Here is a 26884-nt window from a genome sequence, read left to right on the forward strand (position 1 = left end):
AAAACAACAAAATAAAACAATTCTATGTTATTTTACATTTTAGTACATAGATTTGTGAGACTGCTCACTGTAATTAATATGAAGATTTATCAAAATAATCGAAATTAATTTATAAAAAAGTACGATAACGAAATTTTTGAAAGAAAAGACATTTATTGGTTTTCATTAAAACTTACAACATAACAACAGATTGAGACAAGTTTACTTTACAAAATTTTATTAAATACAAAAATACAGAAAATTATGGTTATCTGGGAGATATATTCATATAGATGGCATGCTGGCTAACCCTGGGAAGTTTTCGTGTTTTTCCTCTTTATGTAATGCTAATGACGGTTAGTTTTCTTATATTTTAATTAACTATAATTACACTAATTAAAATTTGCAGTATAGAAATTTCTACTAAAAAACTTCTCTATGAATGGCAAAAGAGGGTCAGGGAAGAGAAATTGAAATAACACATTGATTACATACTTTGTTCTAGCAAAAAATTATGAATAAAAGTTACATTATACACTTTTAATATGAATTCGAAAAATTTCTCATTATTAAATACATAAGATATTGCATAATTACTACTCTTAATACATATTTTTAGAATATTGCGAAAAAAAGTTTTAAAAAGTGTATTAATTAGGAATTACCGATTAGGGAATCAACTAAGGAATCAGGTCTGAAAACATCAAAACCAGTTTGACTGTCTGAAGTAACAAAGAGTAACTTAACTCTAAGTATTACAGCTTATTTTTATTTTTTAATTTATCGTAATGAAATTTCGTGGTGTTTATAATAATCACATTTCTCATTCTTTTTATTTCATCTGGCAATCAAACTGGTTTCAATATTTTCAATGTTGCGTTCCTAAGCATCGATTCATTATATTTTAATACCGTTTGTATTTTTCTCTCGTGAATATTAATTATGACCACTAATGTTCTTTTTCTTCCCTTTTTTTTTTAAGAATTTTAAAATACATGCGTGTATTTTCATATTTTTCTTCATTTGCTGATTAAAATGAAAATTTCATAATACTTTAGTGTTCTTGTGTATTTACATTAAAGCCCTAAAAACAGGGTTAAGTGCTTGTTCATGTTTGGATGATGCGTGGTCTTGTGTACTAGCTATTTTTTTTTCCTTACCGTGAAAAAACATACTATCCCAGCTATTGGAGTAATTAAAACTATTTACGGAATGAAAAAATTGGAACCTTTTAAATTTTTTTAATGTAAATGTTTTTTTAAACCTACAAATGAGTGTACGATATATTTAAAAAAAAAAAAAGAAAACGGCGGTTTTGTGATGCTTTATAGCATATTGGAAGATCTTTACGTCATTTATTCGATTTCAATTAATCTCACTTTATTCAGCAGCTAATTTTTTTAATTCTGAAACATCTTTAAAAAACAAGAAACAAAGTTTAAAAAAAGGGGAATAATGTATTTAAAAAATAAATTCCATTCTCAAAATGAATAAAAACAAGAAAATTATTACTACTAAATAAATAAAATGTATATAGAATGAACGAATTATCAGCAAATATAATTTTCATAATAAATTACAAGCTTATAACTAAAGAGAAAGCTATCGGTTTTTAAAGCGTTCCCCATATCAGTTCTTCAGAAGGACAGAGAGAGAGAAAAAGATTTTAAAAAGGGGGCAAGACCTCCCACCGAGAAGATTAGTGAACTTGGGGGTGGAAGTTGCCTTCCTCCCTTACTCAAAGGTAGAAAGTGACTTGTGTTTCAAAGGCAATATTACAAAAAGTAATAAAGATAAAAAAAATTAACCTACATTTTCGTGGATAGGAAAGATTGAAAAAATTATTAGTATTTTTTTTTAATTGATCACTCCGATTCTTGAACAAGAAAAATCGATTCAAAGTATGACAAGCCCGCCATAGACTTTACATGTTAAAAGCAGAATTGAGGAGTCTGCTTGGTGCAACACTTTTCTCCCGGCAACCACGATTCATGACCCTGATTTTCTGCTCTTTTGAGCGCGCCCCGTGTTCTTTGTTCGCCAAGGGTTTTAGCCACACAGACGTCACAGCTCGTTTCAAAGGGCAGACCTATTCGTAATAATAGATCGTAATTCTTACCTGAACCAGAGAAAGATCTATTTCCAATTTAGTACCCCTCCCCCAGAGGTATTGATTTGTTATGAGAACTTGAAGAACTTTGTGAGCTAATATATTTAACGTGCACCAGTCAACAATTACTATAAGGGGAGTCTTCAGCCGGCGGGGATCAAACTTACGATAACTTAGACATGGGTCTGACGCCCTACCAACGAGGCTATCCCGTCCCTCAAAAACATTTAAATTCAATCAATCCTTCAATTCTATTCTGCTCACGTTATCTATTCCGTCAACATTACAAAGCATATATAACTTTTAGTTCGATAAATTTGGGTTTTTGAACCTCAAAATGTGTAGCCACATTCTGTAAAATTAGATTTCAGTAGTTCTTTCAGAAGAGCGGACGAAATTTTGAAATCCTTAATGTTTGAATCCCTTGAAATTTTATTGTTAAATTTTTATTTCTCAAGAACTATTCGACCGATTTCCTTCCGATTTCGGATTTCATTTTCAAAAATGCTTACATTAAAAGGGTGTAAAAAATTTGTATACTATTACAATTCGCAATTAAATTTTTTCGACTATAACTAAGTAAATAATAAAAACTAAAAATAAGGAGAATTTTTACATGAAATTATTTTTAAATAAACAATGCTTTAAAATTGTTAGCAAAATTTCTTTGTTTCACTATATTAGATTCGAAAATATGGTAAACTAAGCAAAAGTGGAATTAGATTAAGTGGCCCAAACTTTCGATCATCTATTCTGCCTAAACTAATCAGACCTTTTTCTTTTTTTTCTATTTTTTAAAAATTACCGCTAGATTTCTTAAGGGTCATAATTAGTCAAAAAAGTATGTTTATTCAGAGAAAAGATATTTGCAGCTAAATTGTCTACACATTTTATTATAAGCTAATTAATTAGTTTACGGCGAACCATTAAGATTCTGTCTTATTACGTTAAAATCCGGCCATAAGATCAACATTTATTAAAGAGATCTCTCACTTTTTTGCGCATTTAATATTTATAATGAATTCTTTAAAATAAATAATAAAATAGAAATGTAATTAATTACAAATTTTTTTTTAAAAAAACTATCAAAATTCAAAATTATATAAAATTTCAAAACGAAAAATATTCGTATAGCCGTATTTATTAAAAGATTTGTTATATGTGAAATAAATAAACAAATTAACTAACATTTCAAGTTGCGAAGAAGAGTAACTTTAATCGAATAACTAGAAAATAAAAAGGCTTCATTATTGATTCAATGTTTCAGTAAATCTGCTATTTATAAAATTTAAAAATAAAGTGATAGTTATATATATATTATGAAAAAAATAATTCAAATTCAATTCATTCGAAATACTGAATTATTTTTAAACATATAACCAATTATGTCATGGTCAAATATTAAAATAGTTATTTTGTTATTTGATCAAGCTATAATTGATTATTCAAATCTCTTTTTTAAGTTCTCCAACATTCTTATAATAAATGATTGCGTATAAAAGTTGTAAAATAGATTTTCTTACTTTTAAACGTTGAAATTGTGTTGTGGCAGCTAACAATTCATTTTGTTTTTGCAACATTTCCTGTTCGTGGATCTCGCTCTGAAAATAATAAGTATTCATCATAATTATGCAATAGAAAACCAATTTATTAGAATAAAATAATTTTAAATAAAAATTCAGTCGTTTCTAATGAATTTTGTTATAGCTGGAAAGCTAAGCTTACCAGCTATTGGCCGTTTACGAATTAAATCAGGAGGGTGCACCTTTCGTTAGACAAGAGAGCACTACAAGAATGACTCAGAACCCCACGGATAGATGGCAGCACCACGCATTTGTGACGCCATTTCCTCAATTTAGACACAGATTTGAAAAGATAGGAGATTTTCTACTAATTCCTGTACCCACGGTACAACTGAAAGACAGAGTACTGGACTTTCGATTCCATAGATTTTACGAGCCTACGTATATCGTATGTACTCGGTGGGTATTAGCGGAGTCCACGATCAAACCCCAGTGAGAGCCTGATTCTCAAATCGCTAGGCTACCACGACCCGGAAAATTCTAAGCACAAAGGATGCATGCCCATATAAAAATGCAATAAATATAAAAAACTTATCAGGGAAATAGTAGTACTTTATTTGAGTTGCACTAGTGCTGCACAATAGGCTATTGGCAAAGGTAAACATCTTTGAGGATGATAGGGAGATATGGGATCACAATTTTGATCCTCTGCAGAGAGGATGGCTTCCCCGCTTTCAGTAACATGACGATCTGCACGAGGAGTCGAGTACTTAAGAGTAGATTAGATTAACGAGATACCGCGCACCCTCGGTCCTTTCGCAAGCTGATCAAAGTGGTTATCCACACACTCACTGCCAGCTGCCATTTGATGCTTGACTTCATGGATCAACAGGGCAATGTGTATTATGTTCTGTTCACTGTGGAACAAATTAGCAGGAAAGAAAATGTTACAGGATATTGATTAAAAAAATGTTAGGAGGATTAATTTTAAATTGAAAATGAAATTGGAGGGAAATGAGACTTTTCGAAAAGCACAAGTTAGAAAATTTTATGTATGACAGAGGGTCGTGTGAATTTTTAGGGGAGTTAGGGCACATCATCAGGATTAAAATTGCACGTAGTAAGGTCTTCGTACGCGGATGGGGCGAATACACGCAGAAGCAGTTCATCATAGCTGGAACACCCCTAGCGGCGTACGACGACATTTCCGGGCATGGGTTTCTACGCAATATTAATCCCGATGATGTACTCTACTAACTCCTCTAGAAATTTGTCGCAACATTCCCGCGATCTCTTGTCATACATAATTTTTTTAAACTTGTACAGTAGATAGACTAAACAGTACAGTAATACAGAAATAGACTAAAAATATCATTCGAGAAAGCTTTAGCTTAGAGTGAGAAACCGAGCGAAGATTTGAGTTTTACGAAATAAAAGTATCTAGGATTCGTTGAAAAGTCTCATGCAATAAAAAAATGTTCTCCAGTGTAATAAAACATAAAATTTAAATAAAGTTCAGACGACTTTGATAAATAAAAGAGCCGGCTTAACAAAACTCAATAGTGCCCCAAGCGGTGTACGATGACATTTCCGGTCATGCAATTTCCTATCCTTTATGATGTATTTTAACTCCTCTTACAGTTTTAACCATTCAATTTTGTTGCACTGTAAATATATTTTGGGAATAATCACGAAAAAACCTGTAAACGTGTAAATCAAGTAATGAGACTATTGTCGTGACGTTCGTTAAGGCAATCTTGTTGTTGTTGTTTAAGTTCATTTACGTCGCACTAGAGCTGCACAATGGGCTATTGGCGACGGTCTGGGAAGCATCCCTGAGGAGGATTCTAAGAGATGCTATCACAATTTTGATCCTCTGCAGAAGGGGTGGCACCCCCACTTCGGTAGCCCGACGACCTACAACCGATGGCGAGCACTTTACGGTAGAACAGTTTAACGAGGATCAATGCCTCACACCTTCGGTCCCTACGCAGACTGATCCAAGTGGTCACCCACCCGCACACTGACCGCAGCCAGTGATGCTTGATTTCGGTGATCTGCTGGGAACCGCGTCTTAATGATCAGTCCACTGCGGGACAAGTCAATCTTAGACCTACCAAAGTACAAGTGTGAATTCGGTAGATTAGGTTTCATAGTCATGTTCCAAGTGAAATCAATTTACGTAGTGTGTTCTGACAATGAGTGACATTAGTAAGAAGCAACGGTATGCTATCACAATTTGCTTCAGACTCGGTCAACTAAATAGCATTTGAAAAACTCCAGCGAGCCAAAGGAGACATTGTTTTGTCAATAGATAAAGTTTTTTTTCTTCTTGTGGCTTAAAACATATTCAGAAGGAATTGAGACAAAGACGAACCATGTACCAAAACGATCTCAAACCGATGGAAACGTTGACAAAATTCGGTATCTTGAGTTTTCAAACCGTCGATTACGGTTAGAATAATGGGAGAACAGTTGGATTTGTATCGCACTACGGTTCATCAGATTTTAAAAAATAAGTTGAATTTGTACTAAAAGGATAACGCCCGTGAGACCAAAAAGGAGAATGCCAGTGAAAAACAACAAAAAAAAAGGATAATGCTTGTGAGACCAAACATTCAAGAACGGCAAAACGCCTTTTCACTCAGCAATGTCAAAAAATGTGTTTTAGGTTAATAAACACATTCCTGAGGCTCTTGAACCTCTTAATTTCCCATTCTTGAGTCCTTTCGAGCCTTTTCTCTTCTGAATAATTCATCTCAAAGGACGTCATTTAGGGAGACTGAAAAAACACTTAAAGTCTGTAACAGATCAGATAAAGACTGTTCCAACATCTGAGTTACAGCACTACTAATTACAATATAAAGGAAGAACCGTCACCGATAATATGTAAGTTCCACAAGGGAATTATTTCGTGGGAAACAATATTGAATTGCAATTATATTCGAATACGATTTTAATATGACACTTTAAATTTATTAAAAAAATATGGAAAACATTAATGTCAAAATTATTTTGTGAAAACCATATCTCATTCACTTGATTAATTCGTACTTCTTATTCCTTAAATGTGCCGACCGGCCTGTGTAGGGGTCAGGGAAATGACCTTGCATTAGAAAGGTTCTGGGTTCGAATCCCGGTCAAGGCATGGATGTTCTTTCATTCTCTGTACTATCTGTCCTTACTATGGGAGCAACGTTGGCTCCCGTAATATGCCCTTCAGATGCCTGTATGACGAAAGGTCGTTCTCCAGGAGGGCATTGGAAAAAAATTCCTTAAATGTACCCATCACTTTCACGTTTATCGATAATTTCCACTGGAAAACCGTCATTAGACTACTATCAGTACGCTTGTAAGTATAAACGTTTTTCGAATGTTTAGTCGGTAAAGTTCCCATACATATAAAAATGAAATGATAAGTATAGGATTAGAATATGGGATATGCGAGATAGTTTATTATTGCAAGAAGGAAAAAGGTTGAAAATTACAGAAGAACAAAAATTACGAGTTATTTAAAGGAGTAGTGATATGATTTGGAAAGTAGCAAAGTTACTTATATCTTATAATCACAGACAATTGAGTTTAAAAATGAACAATTATATCGGTACCTAAAAACACAACATTCAGCAAATTTTATTGTACTCTTAATACGGTGTTTAGTTGAATTCGATTTCCACTAAAGGTGAATGATAATAACGTAATTATGTATTCGGCGGGATTAGTTTATAGGTCAATGGTTCAACCGAGGGCTCTCAAAATCTCAATAATTAAAAATCGCAGATGACTCTCAATATTTTGGTTAAATGCAATCCACCCTTTTAAATTTAAAAATTTGCATATTCTCCGGATGCTGACTCTTGAAATTTTCAAGTTTTGTAAACTCTGTTGATATCTCATTATGATTGTAGCAAATTTGTGAAATATTATGGTTCGCCAATTACCAAAATTTTTGGCATATTCTTAATTTTGAATATTTTTTTCTACATTTAGCAATTTTTTACGATAAAAGATGGAATAAACTTCGAAAACGGAGCGCTCTTGCTCTCACGCAAAATTTGGTCTCCTGAGTGAATCGTTTAGTTTTATATATAAAGCAATCAAAAAAGACATCTTATAAAAAAAAATATCAAAAGACAACGGAGAAAATAGATTAATTTTTATCACTTAGAGGCCGGGAAAATATAGCAAATGTACTATGAAGTAAAAATGTATCAAATAAAGATAATATATATAAACTCACACTTTTTATTATACACTCTTCCAGCTGTTTCAACTCCGAGTTATGCTTCAACTCTAACGTTCGTTGTTCCAGCTCGTGTTGTTTTTCTGAGGTGCAAAATTTCTGTATCCAGCTGTCACACTGCGTACAGGTTACGTTATTGCATACGTCTTTTTGGCTTTTAGCTTGACTATTTGGAAAATTATTACTATCACAATTGGCACAGAAATTTATCGAACCTTCTTCATTATTTGACGTAGAACATTTATCGAATTTTCTAAAATTGTAATAATTGTACTTTCTGACGAAATCCAGCCACTGTATTTGCTCGTTTGATTTATACAATAAATTGTTCAGAATTGTACACTGAGGACAGCAGAACGTATCTCCGAAAATTTCGCATGGCATACCATTCGCAAAGAGAGGGAGCAACCTATCTTGTCTATACAAGTCTGACTGATACAATTCTTGATTATTTTGATCAATTTTCAGGTAATATTCTGCCAAAAAACTTAGCATTGTATGGCAAATATCTAGAAAAGACAATTCTGCAATTAACCGTATAATGCTAATGCGAGTGCTCTCTTTCAGTTTATAGAACGATATGGTGCTTTCATTAACCATTGGACATTTTTCCTTAACTTCTTTTAAGAAGTTCGTTAAGTTGTTTTTGAGGGTATTAACGAACACATCGCGTAATTGTTGTTCATCTTCACATTCCAGCGTGGAATTCGACAATTCCTTTGGCACTTGGCAAAGCTGAATTTCAGCAATCCTATGAATGTCGGTCGCGATTGATGTAATGTAATTAAACATAGAGTTTATTTCAGGTGGTTTCTTTATGTGGTCGTCTTGTACCGGAACTTCAGTCAGTATATTCCATAAGTGTTCATATTTTAAAAGTTTAGCTCGGTTTATTGAAGCCACGTGATTTTCTAACTTGTCTGACACTGATTGAAGTCTCTGAGTTAAATCATCAGCTGATATGGTATCTCTAAAAGTTTCAGGAAATAGCTTAGCAATAGTAGGGCAGAAATAGTCAAATTGGGGAATACCCGATATTAATGTCACAGGTAGTTCGTTGTTGCCATATTCTGCGAAAGCAATGCAAAAAGTTTGAAATATCGTTTTATAAGTGCTCTTTGTAGCATTTAATTTTAACAGCGTTTCCAAACTATCAGTTCTGTTGATTTTTTCGAGAGCCTTAGTTATTTCAAATAACAAAAGAGACTTTTGTTCTGATAGCAAATTTGATTCGATTTCTTGGGGAAGCTCATTTAGTTCTGATACTAAATTATTTACAAGACTAAGTTTATCAGTATGACTGTCAGTAATGTTATTTTTATTCTCACACAAGGCTGTTAGAGAATTCTTTAACCATTCTAAGTGACTATTTAGTTTTTGCGAAAGCATATTTTGGCATTCGGACAGATTTTTAGGAAAATAAGTATTCTGATCCGAAGTTTTAGAGATGACATGAGTGTCTGTCGGTGACTGCGTGTGCCACTCATCGGATTCATCAAGTGAACTAAGTTCGTCACTGCTTTTCACCTGCAGAAGAATCTTTGGACTTTCAAGAATTTGTTCGGAGTCATCTTTAGTCGAAAATAAAGTGTTTACATTGTCGACTTTAGACATAAGAGTTTGCAAGCGAGAAAAAAAGCCTCTGCCTTCGCTAGGTGTAGTCTCTGAAGGAGTATTCGTTTCTGAGGATTCTGAAGTTGCAACAAAAGATTCGTTTAATCTAGAATTGCAATCTGAGAATGATATCTCGGATCCTTCTTCATCAAAAGGTTCTCTTTTGAAAGAGGTTTCGAAGGAATTCATTTTCTTTTCCAACTCACAGAGTTTCGTTTCGTACTCCTTAGTTAACGATAAACCATCTCTATTTTTAAGGGAACTCCTCCTTCGTTCTTTGGTTTCACTTTTGGCAGCTTTTTGCTTCAATTGGCGATAGTTCTTTTCCGCAAAGGTGAACTTTGACGTTAGATCGTCAATTTTGGCTGTCATCAAAGCTATTTGAGAACTGTAACTATCCTCTTTCAATTTTATATCCTGGGTGAGCTTATAAGAAAACATTTCTAAATTATCAAAATTTGCATGCGCTTCTTTGAGTTCCTTTTCCAATTTTCGTATTTCTTCTTGAGCAGTAATCAACTTTGACCTCATTATTAAACACATGCTACATTCTCCCAATAGTTTTTCTTTAGAATCCAGATTGCTAATCTGGTTTTTTCGAGCACTTGAGTTTCTGCACTCTTTATTTTTGATTTGATTTGATGCCAGTGCTTTCTTTTGTAGAGGTGATTCATTATCAGACCCATTCATAAATTCAACAGGTGGTGTTATGGGAGATACAGGCCTCTCTTCACCATTTAATAACAACTGGTCTTCAAGAAACTCGACTACTATTTCTTTAGTATGAGTATCCAATTGTTCATTCGCCTGCAATTCGAAAAAAATGTCAATTAACGCATACATCGAAATACTGGTCATAACAATAATTAACAATTTTAAAAGTCGTTAAAAGTAATAGGATAGCAGATCTAAAGATGTTTTTTTCCACAATATATTGGATTAGATAGTAAATTAAATTGTATATATTAACAGTACAAAGCAAAACACCAAGTTCATCGCCATTGAAAATAAAAGAGTACGTTTCGAAAAAAATTTATTAATTTAAATATTTAGGAACAATATTAAACAATAACAATGACGTTAAAACAGTAATTAAGAACAAGATAAATATGGCTAATCGATGCTATTTCTTTACTAATGTGATTTATTTCTTTGCTATTGTGCTATTACTATACTATGATGCTATTTCTTTGGTTTTGGATGCTTTGTAATTAAGTGAACAGTTCAAACCAAAATACTTGATCAGAAAAAGAAATACATGAGCATAAGATCTAAGTAAGACCAATAGTTTTATATGGAAATGAGTGCTGGCAAGGAATTAATCAGAAAAAAAATTACTCATATTGAACGGAAGATGTTGAGAAGAAATTTTTTGTGAAGTAAAAGTTTAATAAGATACAACTTTGAGATACAAGAAATACAGAAACCTGAAAAAGGTAAGTTCATTAAAATTCAACAGATGAAATGGCCTGGTCATGTCCATAGACATGACAATGAAAGCGCAGTAAAAAAGAAAAACTTATCACAAATCAGTAGGAAAAAGAGAGGTAGACCAAGTTGAAGTTGGTTAGATTATGTGGAAAAATGTCTGGGTAGTGTAAGAGTTAATGGATGGAAAGTAGTAGAGTCTGACTTAAATCAAGATGAATAAAGCTGCTCCGGCGAGTCAGGGTTGGCAATCAGCTGTAGTGCTGATAGAAGAAGTATACATTGAAGGAGAGGGGGAGCTTTTGAATACGTTATGCTAGGCATGAATTTAAAAACTTCATATCAAAGATTGTCAGATATTGAGCATGAGTACTTCGCGAAAGGGTGGAAATAATATTAACAGAAGCTAATTTTGAGCTCTACGGATACTTATGGTATGTGCATTAAATAGTCACCTTTTGAATGCTTTTCAAAAATGATGCTACAGAAATATGCAAATTAGGGGTCACAAATTATTTACTAAGCAAAGAAAAACGTTATTAATAGTTGACTAATCGTTAACCAGGGTAGCGAGATTCAAAATATTTGCCTGATTGTTAAAGAAAATTGAATGTATGCGAAAGGCGATAATTAGACATAAGAATCAATCAGCAACTTTCAATTTGTCAAGTTTTGATAACCCTTTTGTTTCCTCACTTTCATATTAATTTGTATCTCCAAATGGCATGAGTTTGTACTTCATTTTTGACAAAGATTCTAAGAAAATACGGGATGTTCCTTAAAGACAGCTCTTAATAAGTATTTTTATAATCTTTATCATAAATGAAAACGAAATAATGTATGCATGAGGGGTAGCAAATTAATAAAGCTAGAAAAAAATAAAAAAGTGTTATAGAAATCTGACAAATCACAAGAGCAGGATGGCGTATGTAACAAACAATAACATACGTTTGATTTCAAGTGGTAACTGAGAGGACGATTTTGTGAAACACTTTTAAATTTCAATCTCCAGTTTAATCTGTTTTGATGCTTATTACATACTTATACCTCTACTGTAATTGGTCATATTTCTTTATTATTTTAGTTTTTCCTCATTTACACATTAATTTACGACCACAATATGTATACTTTTTAATTTTTCAAAAGATTCTAAGAATACATATTAAGGACCCTGTTTTTATGTAACATCTGTCTATCAGTTTTCAACAAAAATAAATGAAGATTTGAAAAGACAAGGAGAAACAGTCATTATGGGACACCTCCGAAGCCACGTATAAAGATGCCTCAGAAAGGAAAAAACTACTTACCTTTACCACTTTACATTTTTACCACTTATACTTCAAGAGGTATGCTACAAAACATATCACCAGTGAATCTGGACACATCTAGAAATGCTTATTTATGAAAATGAGATACGTGTTTACGAAAATAGATTCAGCTCAAGATGCGTGTTTCAACTCAACACGTATCAAAATAAGTGCTTCAAAAACACATGTAACTTCGTAAACACACATTTTGAGCTGTGACTATTTTCGTTAACACGCATTTCAAGCTATGTCAATGTTCGTAAACAAGCATTCCGACCTGTGTCGATTTTCTTAAACACGTAATTCAAGCTGTGTCCAGATATAAAAACTAACCGACGATAAATAAAATAAAACTATCAAGGAAATTGGTCATTTTCAAGTCCATTTTCGTAAAAACGCATTTAGAGCTGCGTACTTTTTCGTAAACACGCATTTAGAGCTGTGTACTTTTCCGTAAACACGCATTTAGAGCTGTGTACTTTTCCGTAAACACGCATTTAGAGCTGTGTACTTTTTCGTAAACACACAATTTAGCTGCGTCGATTTTCGTAAAACGCATTCCGACCTGTGTCGATATTCTTAAATACGTATTTCAAGCTGTGTCCAGATATAAAAGCTAACCGACGATAAATAAATTAAAACTATCAAGGAAATTGGTTCTTTTCAAGTCCATTTTCGCAAAAACGTAATTAGAGCTATATACTTTTTCGTAAAAACGCATTTACAGCTGTGTTCATTTTCGTAAGCAATCATTTAAAACTGTGTACTTTTTCGTAAACAATCATTTAGAGCTGTGTACTTTTTCGTAAAGACGTATTAAGAGCTGTGTATTTTTTCGTAAACACACATTTTAGCTGTGTCGATTTTCGTAAAACGCATTTCGAGCTGTGTCTATTTTCGTAACCATGCAATTAGAGTTCTGTCCATTTTCGAAAACACGCGTTTCAAGCTATAGCTATTTCCGTAAACACGTCATTTCGAGCTGTGCCGTTTTTCGTTAACATGCATTTCGACCTGTGTTAATTTTCGTAAACAAGCCTTTTGAGCTGTGTCTATTTTCGTAAACACACATTTTGAAATGTGTCCATTTTCACAAACGCCCATTTTGAGATGTGTCAATTTTTGTAAACACGAATTTTGAGTTGCGTCCAATTTTGTAAACACACGTTTGAGCTGAATTAAGATTTAAAAAACTCACCGACGATATATAAATAAATACTTTCAAGGGTATTGGGTGATAAGAAAATACAGGCTTTATTGCTCAATAAAAATTATGAAGAGAAACGTTGATACCTTGTGACCGATATCTTGATTTTCTGCACTTTTATTATATGAATCATCATCATATGTAGTGTCTGTCGAACTATTAGGAAGTGAATTAGATTTTGAGCCGCAAATGCCTCGTGTTCTGGATTTCTCTTTAACCAAAGATATAACATTTCGGTTTATAGGAGGTGAAGGGGGTAGAGTGCGAGGAGAGGAAGAAAGATCGCTGACCTAAAAACAACATTTTAAAAAAAGAAAAGACATTGTAATAAAATTATCATGAAAAAGCGAATAAGTTTCAAAAAATTCGCAGAAATAATTGACATTATACAAAATTTAAATGTAGGAAAATACATTTGAAGTATAAAAAATATTAGCTACTATAACTTTAGTTAAAAAATTGAAATTTTGAAAATTTTAGCAAAATTTCATGCAAATGTTTAAATAAGGATTTGTGAAAATTTAAAAGAAAATTTGAGGGATCGACGTTATTAAAGGAATGAAAGTTTGAAAATAAATTTACAGTAAATTTTAAGAAAGTTTCATTGATAGTATTAATAATATAAAATAAAATAAATTTAAGAAAATATAAACAACATTATTACAAAATAAAATTTCAGAATATAAATTTAGAGCAAAAATTAAGATAATGAACTATAAAAAATTTAGAAAAATAAATTTTAGATGAAATTTAACGGAATGTAAGTAGCATTATCAAAATAATAATATCAAAATTAGATAAAGATTAAGTAACAAGAAAAGATCAAGATCAAAAAAACATTATAAAACATTCAAGAAAACATTATAAGTGACATTATAACAAAATTAAATTCAAACTAAAAATTTAAGAAAATACGAGGGACTTTACTATCAAAACAAAATTTAAGAAAGTTAATTTCTAGTAATAAGTTCAGTTCAGTATAAACGAGAGTATTGAAAAAAAAATTTACATTTGAATACCTGCGTATTTGTTTTGAGCATAGGTTCTTAATTTAGCATTAAAACACTGAGATGAAAACTAATTTGATTTTTAGCAAGATTTAAAATGGTAATTCATTTTACTAAGTTTTAGTCTGGTTCTATTTCTTTCGAAATTACAAATAACTATGCAGTTTAAAGTAACAGCGACAGCTGAATCAGTAAAAAAAAATTTAAAATATCATTTAAAAATATTGGAAATTTGTGGGATAAATCATTGTATGTATCTTTAAACCCATTCAAAAGAAAGTTTCATCTGTAACAATGAGTTTCAGTTCGGGATTGTGATTTTCTCGATACTCACAGAAAAGTGGTGATTTTTCAAAAACTACACCATAAAACTTTGTAAATTGTAGGAAAAAAACGTTCCAATATGGTTCTTGAAATTTTTTGAGCGTCTACATAGACAGACTTAGAATTTTATGAATGTAGAGAAAAGTAGAATGTTTCATAAGGAGAGATCTTACTAAAAATGTATGAATTACAAGTATTTTTTTATCTAATTGACGTGAAATTTGTTCAAGCTATATTCCAATAGCTTACTATTTTCAAAACAGACATAATCAGCTATACACAGTAAAAAAGAAAGAGATTAAACAACTCATTTCGCGACAATTTTTTGCTTCGATTTTACCACGATAAAGAAAAAAAAATTTCATTGCTTTTAATTATTATTTATTATTTTAATTTTTATATACGGATGTTTTTGGTTGATTTGTTAAATCATCTAAAAATGAGGAAATATTGAGAAAATTGTAATGACTATTATCAGAGAAATTCGTAAATAAAAGTTATATTTTATCACTGATCTTTTAATCACACTCAGTGTGATAGTTATAATGGACTATGACCTTCACAGCCCAATAACAACCTACAAAACCCGTATTCAAATCGTTTTGATCTGAAAAGTGATATTTTTCTTTAGTAATAAAAATAACATCCCTCTTTGAAATTATAGATCCGCATTTCGGAGTACAACTTACCTGCTATCAATCTTGATTTTATTTTATTGAATAAAAAAAAATAAGAAAAAAGAAGGAACTTTTTTCTTCTCTGTCTGCAAAGACCACACTTATAAAATTTACCTTATTATATGCTTAAGAGATTCAGACCCAAATAAGGACAAGGGTTGTGCCATTTTTGTTGTGAAAAATAACCTCAGTATTTTGTGAATTTGAGAGATTAGAGTCCTGATTTTGTAAAAATTTGAAAAAAATGTGGTTTGTTCAACTATTTTTTTTATATATAAGGCTTTGTTTTTAAGAATTTGTGTGTCTACTAATAATTTTCCAAGTCTGAAATGACCGTAAAATCAGGTTCTTTTCGTCGCTGTCCGGATTTTGTGGAAAAAGAAGAAAAAAAACATAATTTAAGAAATTATAGTTAAAGATGCCATCGACTCTATTTTTCAAAATAAAACCTTTGTGTAGAATCCGGTGATTTCGCTGACATCTGAAAAATTAGTTATTTGGCCTATCTGCAGAAAAAATATTTATTAGCCAAGTGAAAAATTTTTTTTAGCCAAATAAGTTCACTTCTCCCTCAGTTACTGATCCGGGTTCATCAATCACATGCAGAAACTAATAGGATAATTGTATTATAGAAATTTAGGAATGTCAAGACGAGCTCGCCATCCATTGAGCTTTTGCAAATTGTCAGAAAGATGCGTCTTTCGTTTGACTAGAGAGCGCCACCAGCGTAACAGTATGTCGTAGCTCAGAGCCCCATGGATAGATGGCAGCACCACTCATTCATGTAGAAACTTCCGCAATATAGACATAGCTCTGAAGTGGAAGAAAATTCTCTACAGATCCCTGTTCCAATCATATTGCTCACCTATCGACCACAGGACTTTCGATTCCACAGATTTAACGAGCACGTATATTGCATGTACTTAATGGTTCTCAACGGATTCGAGGATCAAATGCCGGCTCCTCCGAACCGAATCAACACCTCCTAGAAAAGAGCAGGCCTCAGCACGGGTTACCATAAATATCATTTAGTAGTCCAAACGTAATGACATATTTCGTATTTTTAACCACTGCGCAGCTCAGTATCCCGAACGTAATGACATCTTTCTTATTTTTCATCTACTGCGTAGTTAACTTCGTCACATCGGACTACTAAATTGATCCGTGCTGAGGCCTTCCTTCTTCTAGGAGGTGTTGACCGAATTCCGATTCTCTAACGACTGGGTAACCACAGCCCTGTAAGAAGTTGTATTATACTTGAGTTAGCAAATCACGCAATTTTGAAAAGGATGTTCTACATTTACAAAGAATATATCGACCCAGTCACATTTACTCAAAATTTGGTCCATGGTAACGATAGCCTATAATTAAGTTATACAATTTTAAAATATTTATGCAAAAACAATTTAACATTTTAAATTTAGAATACAAGATTTTGTTGCAAAGTAAACTAAAACTATCTAAACTAAATCTAAACTATCTAAATTCTTTTAATAACTGAAATAGCTTAATTTAATGTTTTACCTCATCTTCGTCAACAAGGGAAAAATATTCTGACTGATCGTCGCTGGAATAAGAGGAATATTCCTGTTCCTGGTTAATTTCTTCTGCATGTGGCAGAGATATCAAACTAGATGGCGATGAAATCCTCTCCATGCGATCGTTATAATGGAAGCTGTGTTCCGGCAGAACTATCTCTGTGCAGATGAAATCTTCTTTTGATGCAGAACTCCAAAGGTTAGCGGCATATTGAAGGGCTTGAATCCACATGTTTCGAAACTCAGCCGTTTCTGCTGCAAGAATATGCTTCTTGCCATCCCACATCTGAAAATGAAATATAAAATAACTATAATTTCAGGAACATTTGTATGTGAATAATGATAAACATAGATGTAACATATTGTAAACATGTCGCTGGTTAGATAAATGCAGATATAAATATGTTTATTAAGGGCCTGAATCAGATCGAAAATGCATCAACGTGAAAATATATGTTATTGTGCACCATAAAGCTGTATTTTTAAATTTTTGATTCATCAGCTATTTAGCGAATTTTGGTTACAGCTATATTTTTAATTTTACAATAGGATTAACATTAGATTATAATTTTATCATTATTTATTAAAAATTATTTAATTTTATTTATTTAACTTTTATTTTCAATCCACTGTTTTAAAATGTTTAATTGGAGTTGCAAAGAGGCGAGTATGAGAGGAAGAACCAAACTGGCATAGAATTAATGACCGGTTCCTATGCGTATTATCCCGGGGACTTTTTTCACCAAATCAGAATTTTTTCTAATTTTTTTCTGCACGTGATAAGTTATATTTTTATTTTGTCAATTTCTTTAGAATCAAAAATTATATTAAAATAAATTTAAAATATACCAAAATGACTTTGGAACGATGTTGGCGAAATTGGTAGACGGGACAACAAGTAGGTACCGATAAACCTAAAGTCAAAGTGGCGAGCTGTAGTGACTTTGGGGGTAAGGCGTTCGCTCCCAATGAGACGACCCGGGTTCTAACCCCAGCCATGGCTGTTTGGTACGAATTGTTCTCCCAGCTCGCACCAACTACAGTGCTGATGTAAAATATCCTCAGTGATGGACGGACCATGGGTTAGAATGCTTGCCGTCCAGCTAACAGCTTGAAGATTTTGTGGTTTTTTTCTTTATGTGACGCAAATGCGGTTTTGTTCCATCAGAGTTCGTCTCCATAATTAGTCCTCCACGAAGGATAGTTTGACCCAATTCTTGCTCTCTTGTCTTCTAGGTTGGATTCAAAATTACAGAGTTGAGCATAGATAGTCATAAACTGAAAATTGGGTCAGATGTTCAAATAAAATAGGCAAAGTGGCCGATTCGTGATTAAACGTGGTTTTAATGAAATATGTTTATATAAATCTAATTACGATGAAAGTCAGTTTTATACGAAGAAAGAAAACATATAATAACCAAGAGTACTAAATTGAAATTACCCGTAGGCTAATGGCGTAAAACTTGTCCGAGTCCTGCTCCCTAATTGTGCTGACTTGGTTGAGATCTAAGATACCATCCATAATTCCACTGTGTTCAGCTGTAGGATCTCTGTAATAAGTGAGCGAAGAATCTTTTAGTACAAACCAATGTCTCGACCAATCCTTGGTGAGTGTTTGACGCATAAGCCATCCGGTTCTCATGAATGTACCCTACAAAAAAAAGCATAAATACAGTAGAAGATTATACATTCTAAACACACATACACTTAATAATTAAATGAAAGCTTCAGAACAAAACTATAAGTATTCTTTAGAAGACTTAGGTATAAATTTAATTATAAATTTTTTAAAGGTTTAAGTATAAATTTAAAAGCCTTTAATTATAAATTTATTTATTTAATTTAATATAAAAGAAAACATCAACAAAATAATTTCGACATGGTTTTAGAAAAAAGAGCATTGACCAAGAAAACAATTTTGCTATGAGGTTCTAGAAAGATGATGAAAGATCACACTGTTTTTGGAAGGAGGGTGCTTTTGCTCTGACTCAAAATTCGGTTTTAAGAATTATCTGATTGATGTAATGAGATAATTGCCTAAATTCTCAAGTCGATTTAACATGTTCGGTGTATCAAATCTAAATTGTACAATCCCGTGACGGAAACATTTTGATTACTCCTTGTAGCATCGTTCGATGCTATTCAACAGCTTTATTAAACATTTTCCGAACCGGTAAAAAAAACGACTTCCCTAGGCCTGCACGGCTCGAGAATATATGTACGCATGAAACCAGGCAATTTTCCCGTAATTTTATTTAAAAATTCATATTAAATTGTTACTGTAATTAAATATGCTGAAATTTACAGTTTGTTATCTTTGATAGTGCTTGAATATACAGTAAAAATGTCCGTGATATTTACAAAAACAGTTACAACACTGACCCCCCCCCCAAAAAAAAAAATAATTATAATCCGTCCATTCGTTTCCCACTACGTCAGAACATAAATAAAAACCTTAGTAATTCACGTTCACGGAACACCCTCAGTTTTTTACATAAACCTAGGATCAAATTAAAAAACAAAATACTCGGAGTCGAAAACGCATATTGATGGTCTGCGGGACATAATTCAAAATTTTAACGGACTTCGACGGCTAACTAACGTTATTTAAAAACTGAAATAAAACGTTCCAAATTGAAATCACGTCCGTGTGATGATGGGCTGCTGGGGTCGGAGAACCTGGTTTCATATATCATACATTGGGCCATGAAAGAGAATCGCGTCATCACATATGCTTGATCACGTTCTTAAGGGATTAATAAATGATACCGCTTTTTTTCAAATTTCAGTAGTTAATTAGATTGAATGCGCAGTTCACTAGAGCAAACGTTAGATTTGGCATTCCTACTGTTTACCCAAGTTTAAAAATAACCTTACAACAACATCTTCTTTTACTTAATCAGCACTATAGCCTCATGAAGGCTTTATAAATTTATCTCCTCCAAATATAGCAGCCAGTAATATCTGATGAATTGTAATAAAATGAAACAATGCTAAGTAAATAAAACCAAGTCACCTCTTTAGTTTTTTCACAAGAAGTATCTAATGAGGAAGGGATATTTGTACTTGTACTAGGAGATGTACTCAGGGTGACTGAAGATTTCTGCAATTTCAAAACAATTATAGCATAAAAATATACAATAATACAAATAGAAATCAAATATACAAGATATCTTATTTTAAAAAAACTTCATTAATTTATATAATTGTAGATTCAAAAACAAGGTATCTTTTAAATATTAAAAAATAAAAAAATTGAAAAAATAATAATAATAACTTCAATTTAATTTATAATTTAATGTCAATCAATTTTACAATACATTATCTCAACCATAAGATCCTATAAAGTTTCAATTTAAAGAGGTATTTTAAAATGCCTTTTTAATTTATCATATATAATTTCCTACCTTTTGCATTCTTTTTCCCACTTATTATGGTATTAAACCAACAGTTTCCGTTTTTCTAACAGTTACGTTAATGACCAGCCTTATTTTTTTCCAGAATTATTATCAAAAATGAAATTGCTAAGCAATATTTAAACTAAAAAAATTAAAAATGCTTTTGAAATCTAATGACAAACACCTGCGCAACCGAAAATATCAAAACTCGTGAGATTATAAAAAAAGACAGAGAAGAATGATAAGCAATTATTAGAAAAACCTTGAATTTTAAATTCAGCCTTAGTTTTAACCCAATAATTTTATTGTAATAATATTTCATTAACTTAAATTTTAAGGCTCTTAATTTTTTTTCAATTTTTCTGTTAATTTGTTTCGATTATTAATACATTATAACAAGTATTATTTTTATTGAAAATCTTCCACTCAATAAAATTTAATTTACCTATAGCTTCCATTTGTCAAGGATGTTATGTTTAGAGTTCCCGTTCTTATAAAACTTTATTCTTATATTTGAATTTACAAACATGGAAACACTTTTCAAAAGGAATTTTTTTTTTGCATTGTCTCAGTTTAACATGAAAAAAATGTGTCCTTCTGGTTAAAGACTTTCTTCAGCGATTTTGGTTAGAGAGTTGTGACAAAAAAACTTTTGCAATATTTTACGTTAATTAATGTCACTATACAGAACAATTTACTCTAAAAATTTTGCTGCGAATTAAATTTTAAATTAATTGTTGTGGTATTCTCTTTATACTCTCACGTTTTGAGAGAACTGCTTATTTTTTCCTTTCTATAAAAATAAATGAATTTTATTTCTGCTATAAAAATAATTGAAATAAAATACTATAATTATACATTCACAGAATAACAATAATTATAAGGACAAAGAATGAACTGACAACAATATATGACATTTAAAAATTTATGTAACCATGCTTAAGGGTGTACTAGTTGCTTTCGGGTGCCCAGTAGAGGATGACTTTATTCTTTTGAGACTAGAAGTGCCACTGCTAGGAGACTTAATTCTACGGTGAGACGATGACCCTTTAAAGGAATGATACCTTCTGAGGCCTGACACGTGATCCTTTATTTCGGATTCAGTTTCCATTGGAATATTTTTCAGTGATTCTGATTTACGCAGATTCGTTTTGGATCGAGTTTGCTTTCCATTTTTAGCTGCAGAGAGTTCTGTAGAAGATGCTGAAATAGGGAGAAAAAAGAAATCCAAATTTAAAAGTAAACATATTCCAATGTTTCATAAAAACAGGAATGCATTTTCATTTATAATACGATAATGATGGTGTAATTTAATATTGATTAAAAGAAAGGATTTTATGTTTTTGATTTTCAAAAATGCAAGAAAGAGAGATAAAAAATAAATGTTTCGACTTAAAAAGCATAAAACTAATTGAAACTTAATATTCATATTTTCCAGTAATTGTGTACCGACTAGTATAAGTTATGAATGAGCGGATATGGAATACGATTATTAAAGTAACATTATATCAACAAAGCTTTAAGATGGTCAAAATAAAAAATTAAATTTCTAAAAATAAAAGTCATTCTAAAAAAAGTAATCAGTTCAACCTTTATGGATATGCAAATAATTTGAATTTGCACAAGGGATTAAGAGCTATAAATATAACGTCTGATATTTTGTGGCTCGTAAATTGATTGTTGTAATGTAAAGACTAAGAGCCGCGATGACTCAGAGGATAGAGCGTTCGCCTCACAAGGATATGACCAGGTTCGAATCCCAGCTGTGATTGGTTCGTAGGAATTGTGCCCCCGGCTTCACAGTGCTGACTTAAAATATCCTCAGTGATAGACATATCATGGGTTAGAAGCCCCTTGCTGTTGAGCTAACCGTGAGAGGTTCTTCTCTCCATGTTACGCAAATGCGGGTTAGTTTCACTAAGAAAGTCCTCCACGAAAGCAAATTTCTCCCACTACTTGATCTATGAGTTCCCATGTCTTCTGAGTTTGGTTCAAAATTAGAAGGCTACGGAGCTGGACACTGATAGTCGTAAACTCGAAATTGGGTCGACTGTACAACGACGATTATAAAATAAAATATACGTTAAGTGTAATAATGATGAGTCGTGAATGGAAGGATTTGTTTAAATAACCTGGATTCAAAACCCACCCACCATATAACGCAAAAACATTTCCAAATGTGTTATTAGATATTTCTATTCGTGTTAGACACTAACGGAAACACTGCCGAAGAGTTTTGAGATAGTTAACAAAAATGTTCTAACAAATGGAAGAATATACTTAATACGGCAAGTACATGGCGGTGGCATGCATTGAAAGTATTCCGTAAAAATTAATGACATAAGTTTTAAAAAAAAATCAGAGATAATTTATCATCTAAATTATTAAGAAATAACAGCGACAAAAAATCCGGAAAAATAGAATACAATGACTTATTATTTAAAGAAAAAAGGTTACTTAATAAAGGAAATTTTTTTTAAAAAAGTAAATAAGAAAGGAGAACACTTGAACTTTCACTACTGTATCAGTAGCATCTAAAAGGGCGTTGGTTTTCTAGGAATAGTAATAAACACAGTGTGATTTCAGATAATATATTAAGTGTTTACATGAAAGATAAAATAAGAATCTTTGTTATAACATGATAGCTTCCTCACATATTTTTAGATGAATAAAAGTATTTTATCGCTTAGAAAATATTTGCCCATAAACAAAAAGATTACGTACGTACTAGTGAAAGATTGTGTATGAATAGCATTCACAATGAAAATATTGTATCGTCTTACGAAACGCTCCAATGAAAAATATTTGCATTGTATAGCATTTTTCATATTATATACTTTTGTATAGGATGTTTCATATTATATGAAGCATTCCAATATAAAATAGTCGCATTCTTTAAGTTTCATATTATATATTTTTACTAAGCATTCCAATATAAAACATTTCATTGAATAGAATGTTTCATATTGTGTTCTCTTATGAAGCATTCCAACGTAAAATATTTGTATTGTCTAGGTTGTTTCATATTGCATCAACTCACAAAGCGTTTCAATGTTAAATATTTGCCTTGTCTAGGGTCTTTTATATTGCTAAAAAGCAAAAATTTAATCAGCGAGTTCACGACTTTATTTATTTTAACACTTTACCCACTGTCAGCGGTGCAACAGCATACTTAGGTTCAAGTGTCTGTGCTTTTCCCAAAAAGAAAATATGCCTTGAGGAAATTGATCCCTTTCTGTTATTATATACTAGCCGCCTAAAGCGGCCAGCTGTCCGCCACACTAAAGGTTTCCACAAATAAAGTTTTTTAAAACATAGCAGGAAATCTGAAGATTAGTGGACAATTAAAGTGTTTCTGTCCTGCAATTTTGTCTTCATATCCAGTTCTGCTGCAGATGTGTTATAGCTCTTGAGGATGTTTGAAGATGTAACTTTGCTATGGTAACCTAACCTATAATATAACTATCAGGTGGAGACTTGTTTTTTTTTCTTAAAAAAAGGCCTCAGAAATTGTAAAAGTATACAAAAGTTGCTTTAAATACATGAAAAGAACACGAAAACGAATTAATTTTTTATGGTATCTATTTCTCTATAATTTTTTTATGGTATCAATTTCTATTTCTATATCGCTACAAAATTAACGTCGGGTAGACTATATTTGAGGGTGCCCCTTGATTCTCGCCAAGTTGTGATCGCGGTTGATCGCCAAGCTGGGCGATGTTAACCCCCAATCGTGATTCTCAACGGTTTAGATTTTAGCGTTATTAATGCTCAACGGTATACGTAATTTCAGAGGTCCATTAGTTCTTCGTTAGATACCGGCTGGTAAGGTTACTTTTACTTCTGGTCAATAAGATCGAAGGTATGTGGGCAGTCATAAAAAGGGACTTTATAAAAAAATGTCATCACCAGTTCGGTACCACAAACGCCATTTTCGATTCATATTTCGCCGAATTTATGTGACGATGGAGGTACACAGATTCTATTCACGATGAATTTAGACAGTATCTAACTGTTATTAGATAATTCTGTGCCCCTAAATCTGAGTATATTCAAGCTTAATGAAGAAGTGAGTTGTTGTTTTTTTCCTTTTCTTTCTGCACCTACTCCATTAATTTTTGCTTCGATTCAAAATCCTTTTTATTGGATTCATTAATTTTGCTTATATTGGGTTCATTGCAAGCTTTATCCGATGTTTTGTTGAAATTTTCCAATGTTTTTTGAAATATCATTACGTTTTGGCCGTTATTTCTGTTACCACGGTGTTCCGCGCAAACAGGAATAGCGCCAAACATAAGTCACCAATTTCGCCAAGGGGCATCCTCAAGTATAATTTTCCCTTATCGTCTTCGGGTAGACTATACTTGAGGGTGCCCCCGCCAAGTTGTGATACCGATTGATCGCCAAGCTGGGCGATGTTGAAAACTAATCGTGATTCTGATTGGTTTAGATTTTAATCGTGATTCTGATTAGTTCAGAATTTAGCGTTGTTTTTAAATGAGTTTTTAAATCTAATTTCAGAGATCCATTAGTTCTACTTTGGATACCGGCTGGTAAGGTTATTTTTGCTTCTGGTACTAAAAATGAATACTGTCAATAAGATAAATCTTAAGTTTCTATACGATTTTAATAACAATGAAAAAAAAACAGTGATTGACTGGTGTATGAATGAAGGTTTCCTTATTAATAGATATAAATGTCCTGTTTGTGGCTTACCACGGCGTTCCGGGCATACACGTATGGCGCCAAACTTAAGTCGCCAATTTCGCCAAGGGGCACCCTCAAGTATATTTTTCCCATGTCTTCGCTTAAGAAAAAAAAAGAGCGTGTAAAGAAGAAGAAAAACTTATTATAACAATTATGAACAGCCATAAATATATCAAAGCGTAGCGTTCTATTTACGTATCTAATATGTTGCCAAATTCTTAGTACAAAAGTTAAAGTTTTATCCACTTTGATAAATGTAAACTAATGCGAACCTTACAATTAAATTATTAATTCCTTCGTATATTATTGGTTTAAGTTGTCGAAAATTAATGTTTCATTTGTAAGGTTCGCATTAGCATACATTTATAAGAGATATGCATTTTTTAATAGTTTTTTGAATATGGCTCTTTGAAGACGAAAAAGCATAGATTTTCTTACAAAATGACTGATAACTAAAAAACTAATCCAAATTTTTGAAAAAGAAAAAAAATACTTCTTCATTATGTCAAAACACAATTATGTGTCGAGTTTCGAGCCTGGGCGAGGCTTCTGGGGCAATATATTGTGATTACAGACACACACACACACACACACACACAGCCGCTTTTATTATTATGTATAGATTAATTAAATTTTAAAAAAACATGTATTTTTATGATATTAATGCTGCATTATATAAAAATTATATTTAAAACAGTTTGAGTAAAGTCAGTTATTAGGTTATCAGTTGGTAAGCGTCCGCGACGAATATCCGATTCGGTCGATGAAGTGTTTTTTGAATTAAAAATGCATGGAAAACAATTCTTAAATAATTGTGAAAGGGCTCATTTTCACACTGCCCTGCATAACTGCAATGATTTCTTTCTTCCAATGGTATCAATTGGGTGATTTTCGTTCGAAACTAATCTTGATTCTTAAAATTTCCGTGCCTATCATGGAGCGGTTTATGCAGTAAGGACGTTCCTTATCCTCTTATCTTTATTTAGAGTGCCTGTCTGCATCTAAGTGCGCGCCAAGTTGTGCCAAACTACGCAAACTTATACCAATATCGCCAACACTTGAAACGACGTTATACGGCTTAATTTTAGCTTGTTTTCTTATTAATAATATTAACACTTATTAACAACAATAATTAATTAACAAGTTGTAAGAATTGTTAAAAATATCTAAATATCGTAACAAATATACGTCTTTCTGCTCGCATTTAAAGAAACTGATGAAAGAATGATAAATATTGTTTCCTGCAGACGATTTTCTTCTACAGCGAAACAAAAGTAAAACTTCTTTCTCTCTCATTTGATTTAAGGAATGTAAGCAGAAGACGCGCCATTTTTAGTGGTCCAATTAAATGCAATGCACTTTCAGCGTCATATAGTTGTTTCTTTTTCAAGAACGAATGTTCTCCTTATTTTTCGAAATATGTCGCCAAGTCTGAGATTCCAGTAAGACTGCGACACTGTAACCATCTTTAAATAATTCAATGATATATATCGTAAAAGATAGGACAAATTAAATTTCTGCCTGGCATGCTTAACTTTCAAAAGCTCTTATATTGTTTTGAAAGTATATTTCTATAATTTGATAACGAAATAAAACATAACTAACACAGTCACGCATGATTACTTAAATCCTATACCGCAATGGTTTATTCTTAAATTGCAACGGAGTGTAGTAATTATTTTCATTTAATTCAGCGTTCCATTTCATTTCATTCATCTGTAAGAAACTTTTTCTCCAACTTAAAATTAAGAGTCATCATATTACCCTGTTAAAGGTGTTATAATAACAACAATAGTTATTTTTTACAATAAATTAGTATAAA

General features: G+C 32.1%; 1 protein-coding gene across 2 annotated transcripts in view; it reads right to left on the bottom strand.

The window, feature by feature from the left end:
• LOC107450073 (uncharacterized) overlaps positions 1 to 26884 on the bottom strand; it is a 119410-nt gene that overhangs the window by 8179 nt on the left and 84347 nt on the right. For both annotated transcript variants that reach the window (XM_043039093.3, XM_043039092.3), the window contains exons 10-16: positions 21290 to 21558; positions 19974 to 20060; positions 18399 to 18608; positions 16944 to 17243; positions 13498 to 13701; positions 7853 to 10276; positions 3613 to 3690 (exon numbers count right to left, since the gene is read on the bottom strand). In XM_043039093.3, the coding sequence (XP_042895027.2) occupies positions 3613 to 3690; positions 7853 to 10276; positions 13498 to 13701; positions 16944 to 17243; positions 18399 to 18608; positions 19974 to 20060; positions 21290 to 21558 (3572 nt within the window). The remainder of the gene's footprint in view (positions 1 to 3612; positions 3691 to 7852; positions 10277 to 13497; positions 13702 to 16943; positions 17244 to 18398; positions 18609 to 19973; positions 20061 to 21289; positions 21559 to 26884) is intronic.

Source organism: Parasteatoda tepidariorum, chromosome 3, assembly GCF_982258835.1.
Source record: "Parasteatoda tepidariorum strain Cologne lab strain chromosome 3, Ptep-v5.0, whole genome shotgun sequence".
NCBI classification, from domain to species: domain Eukaryota; kingdom Metazoa; phylum Arthropoda; class Arachnida; order Araneae; family Theridiidae; genus Parasteatoda; species Parasteatoda tepidariorum.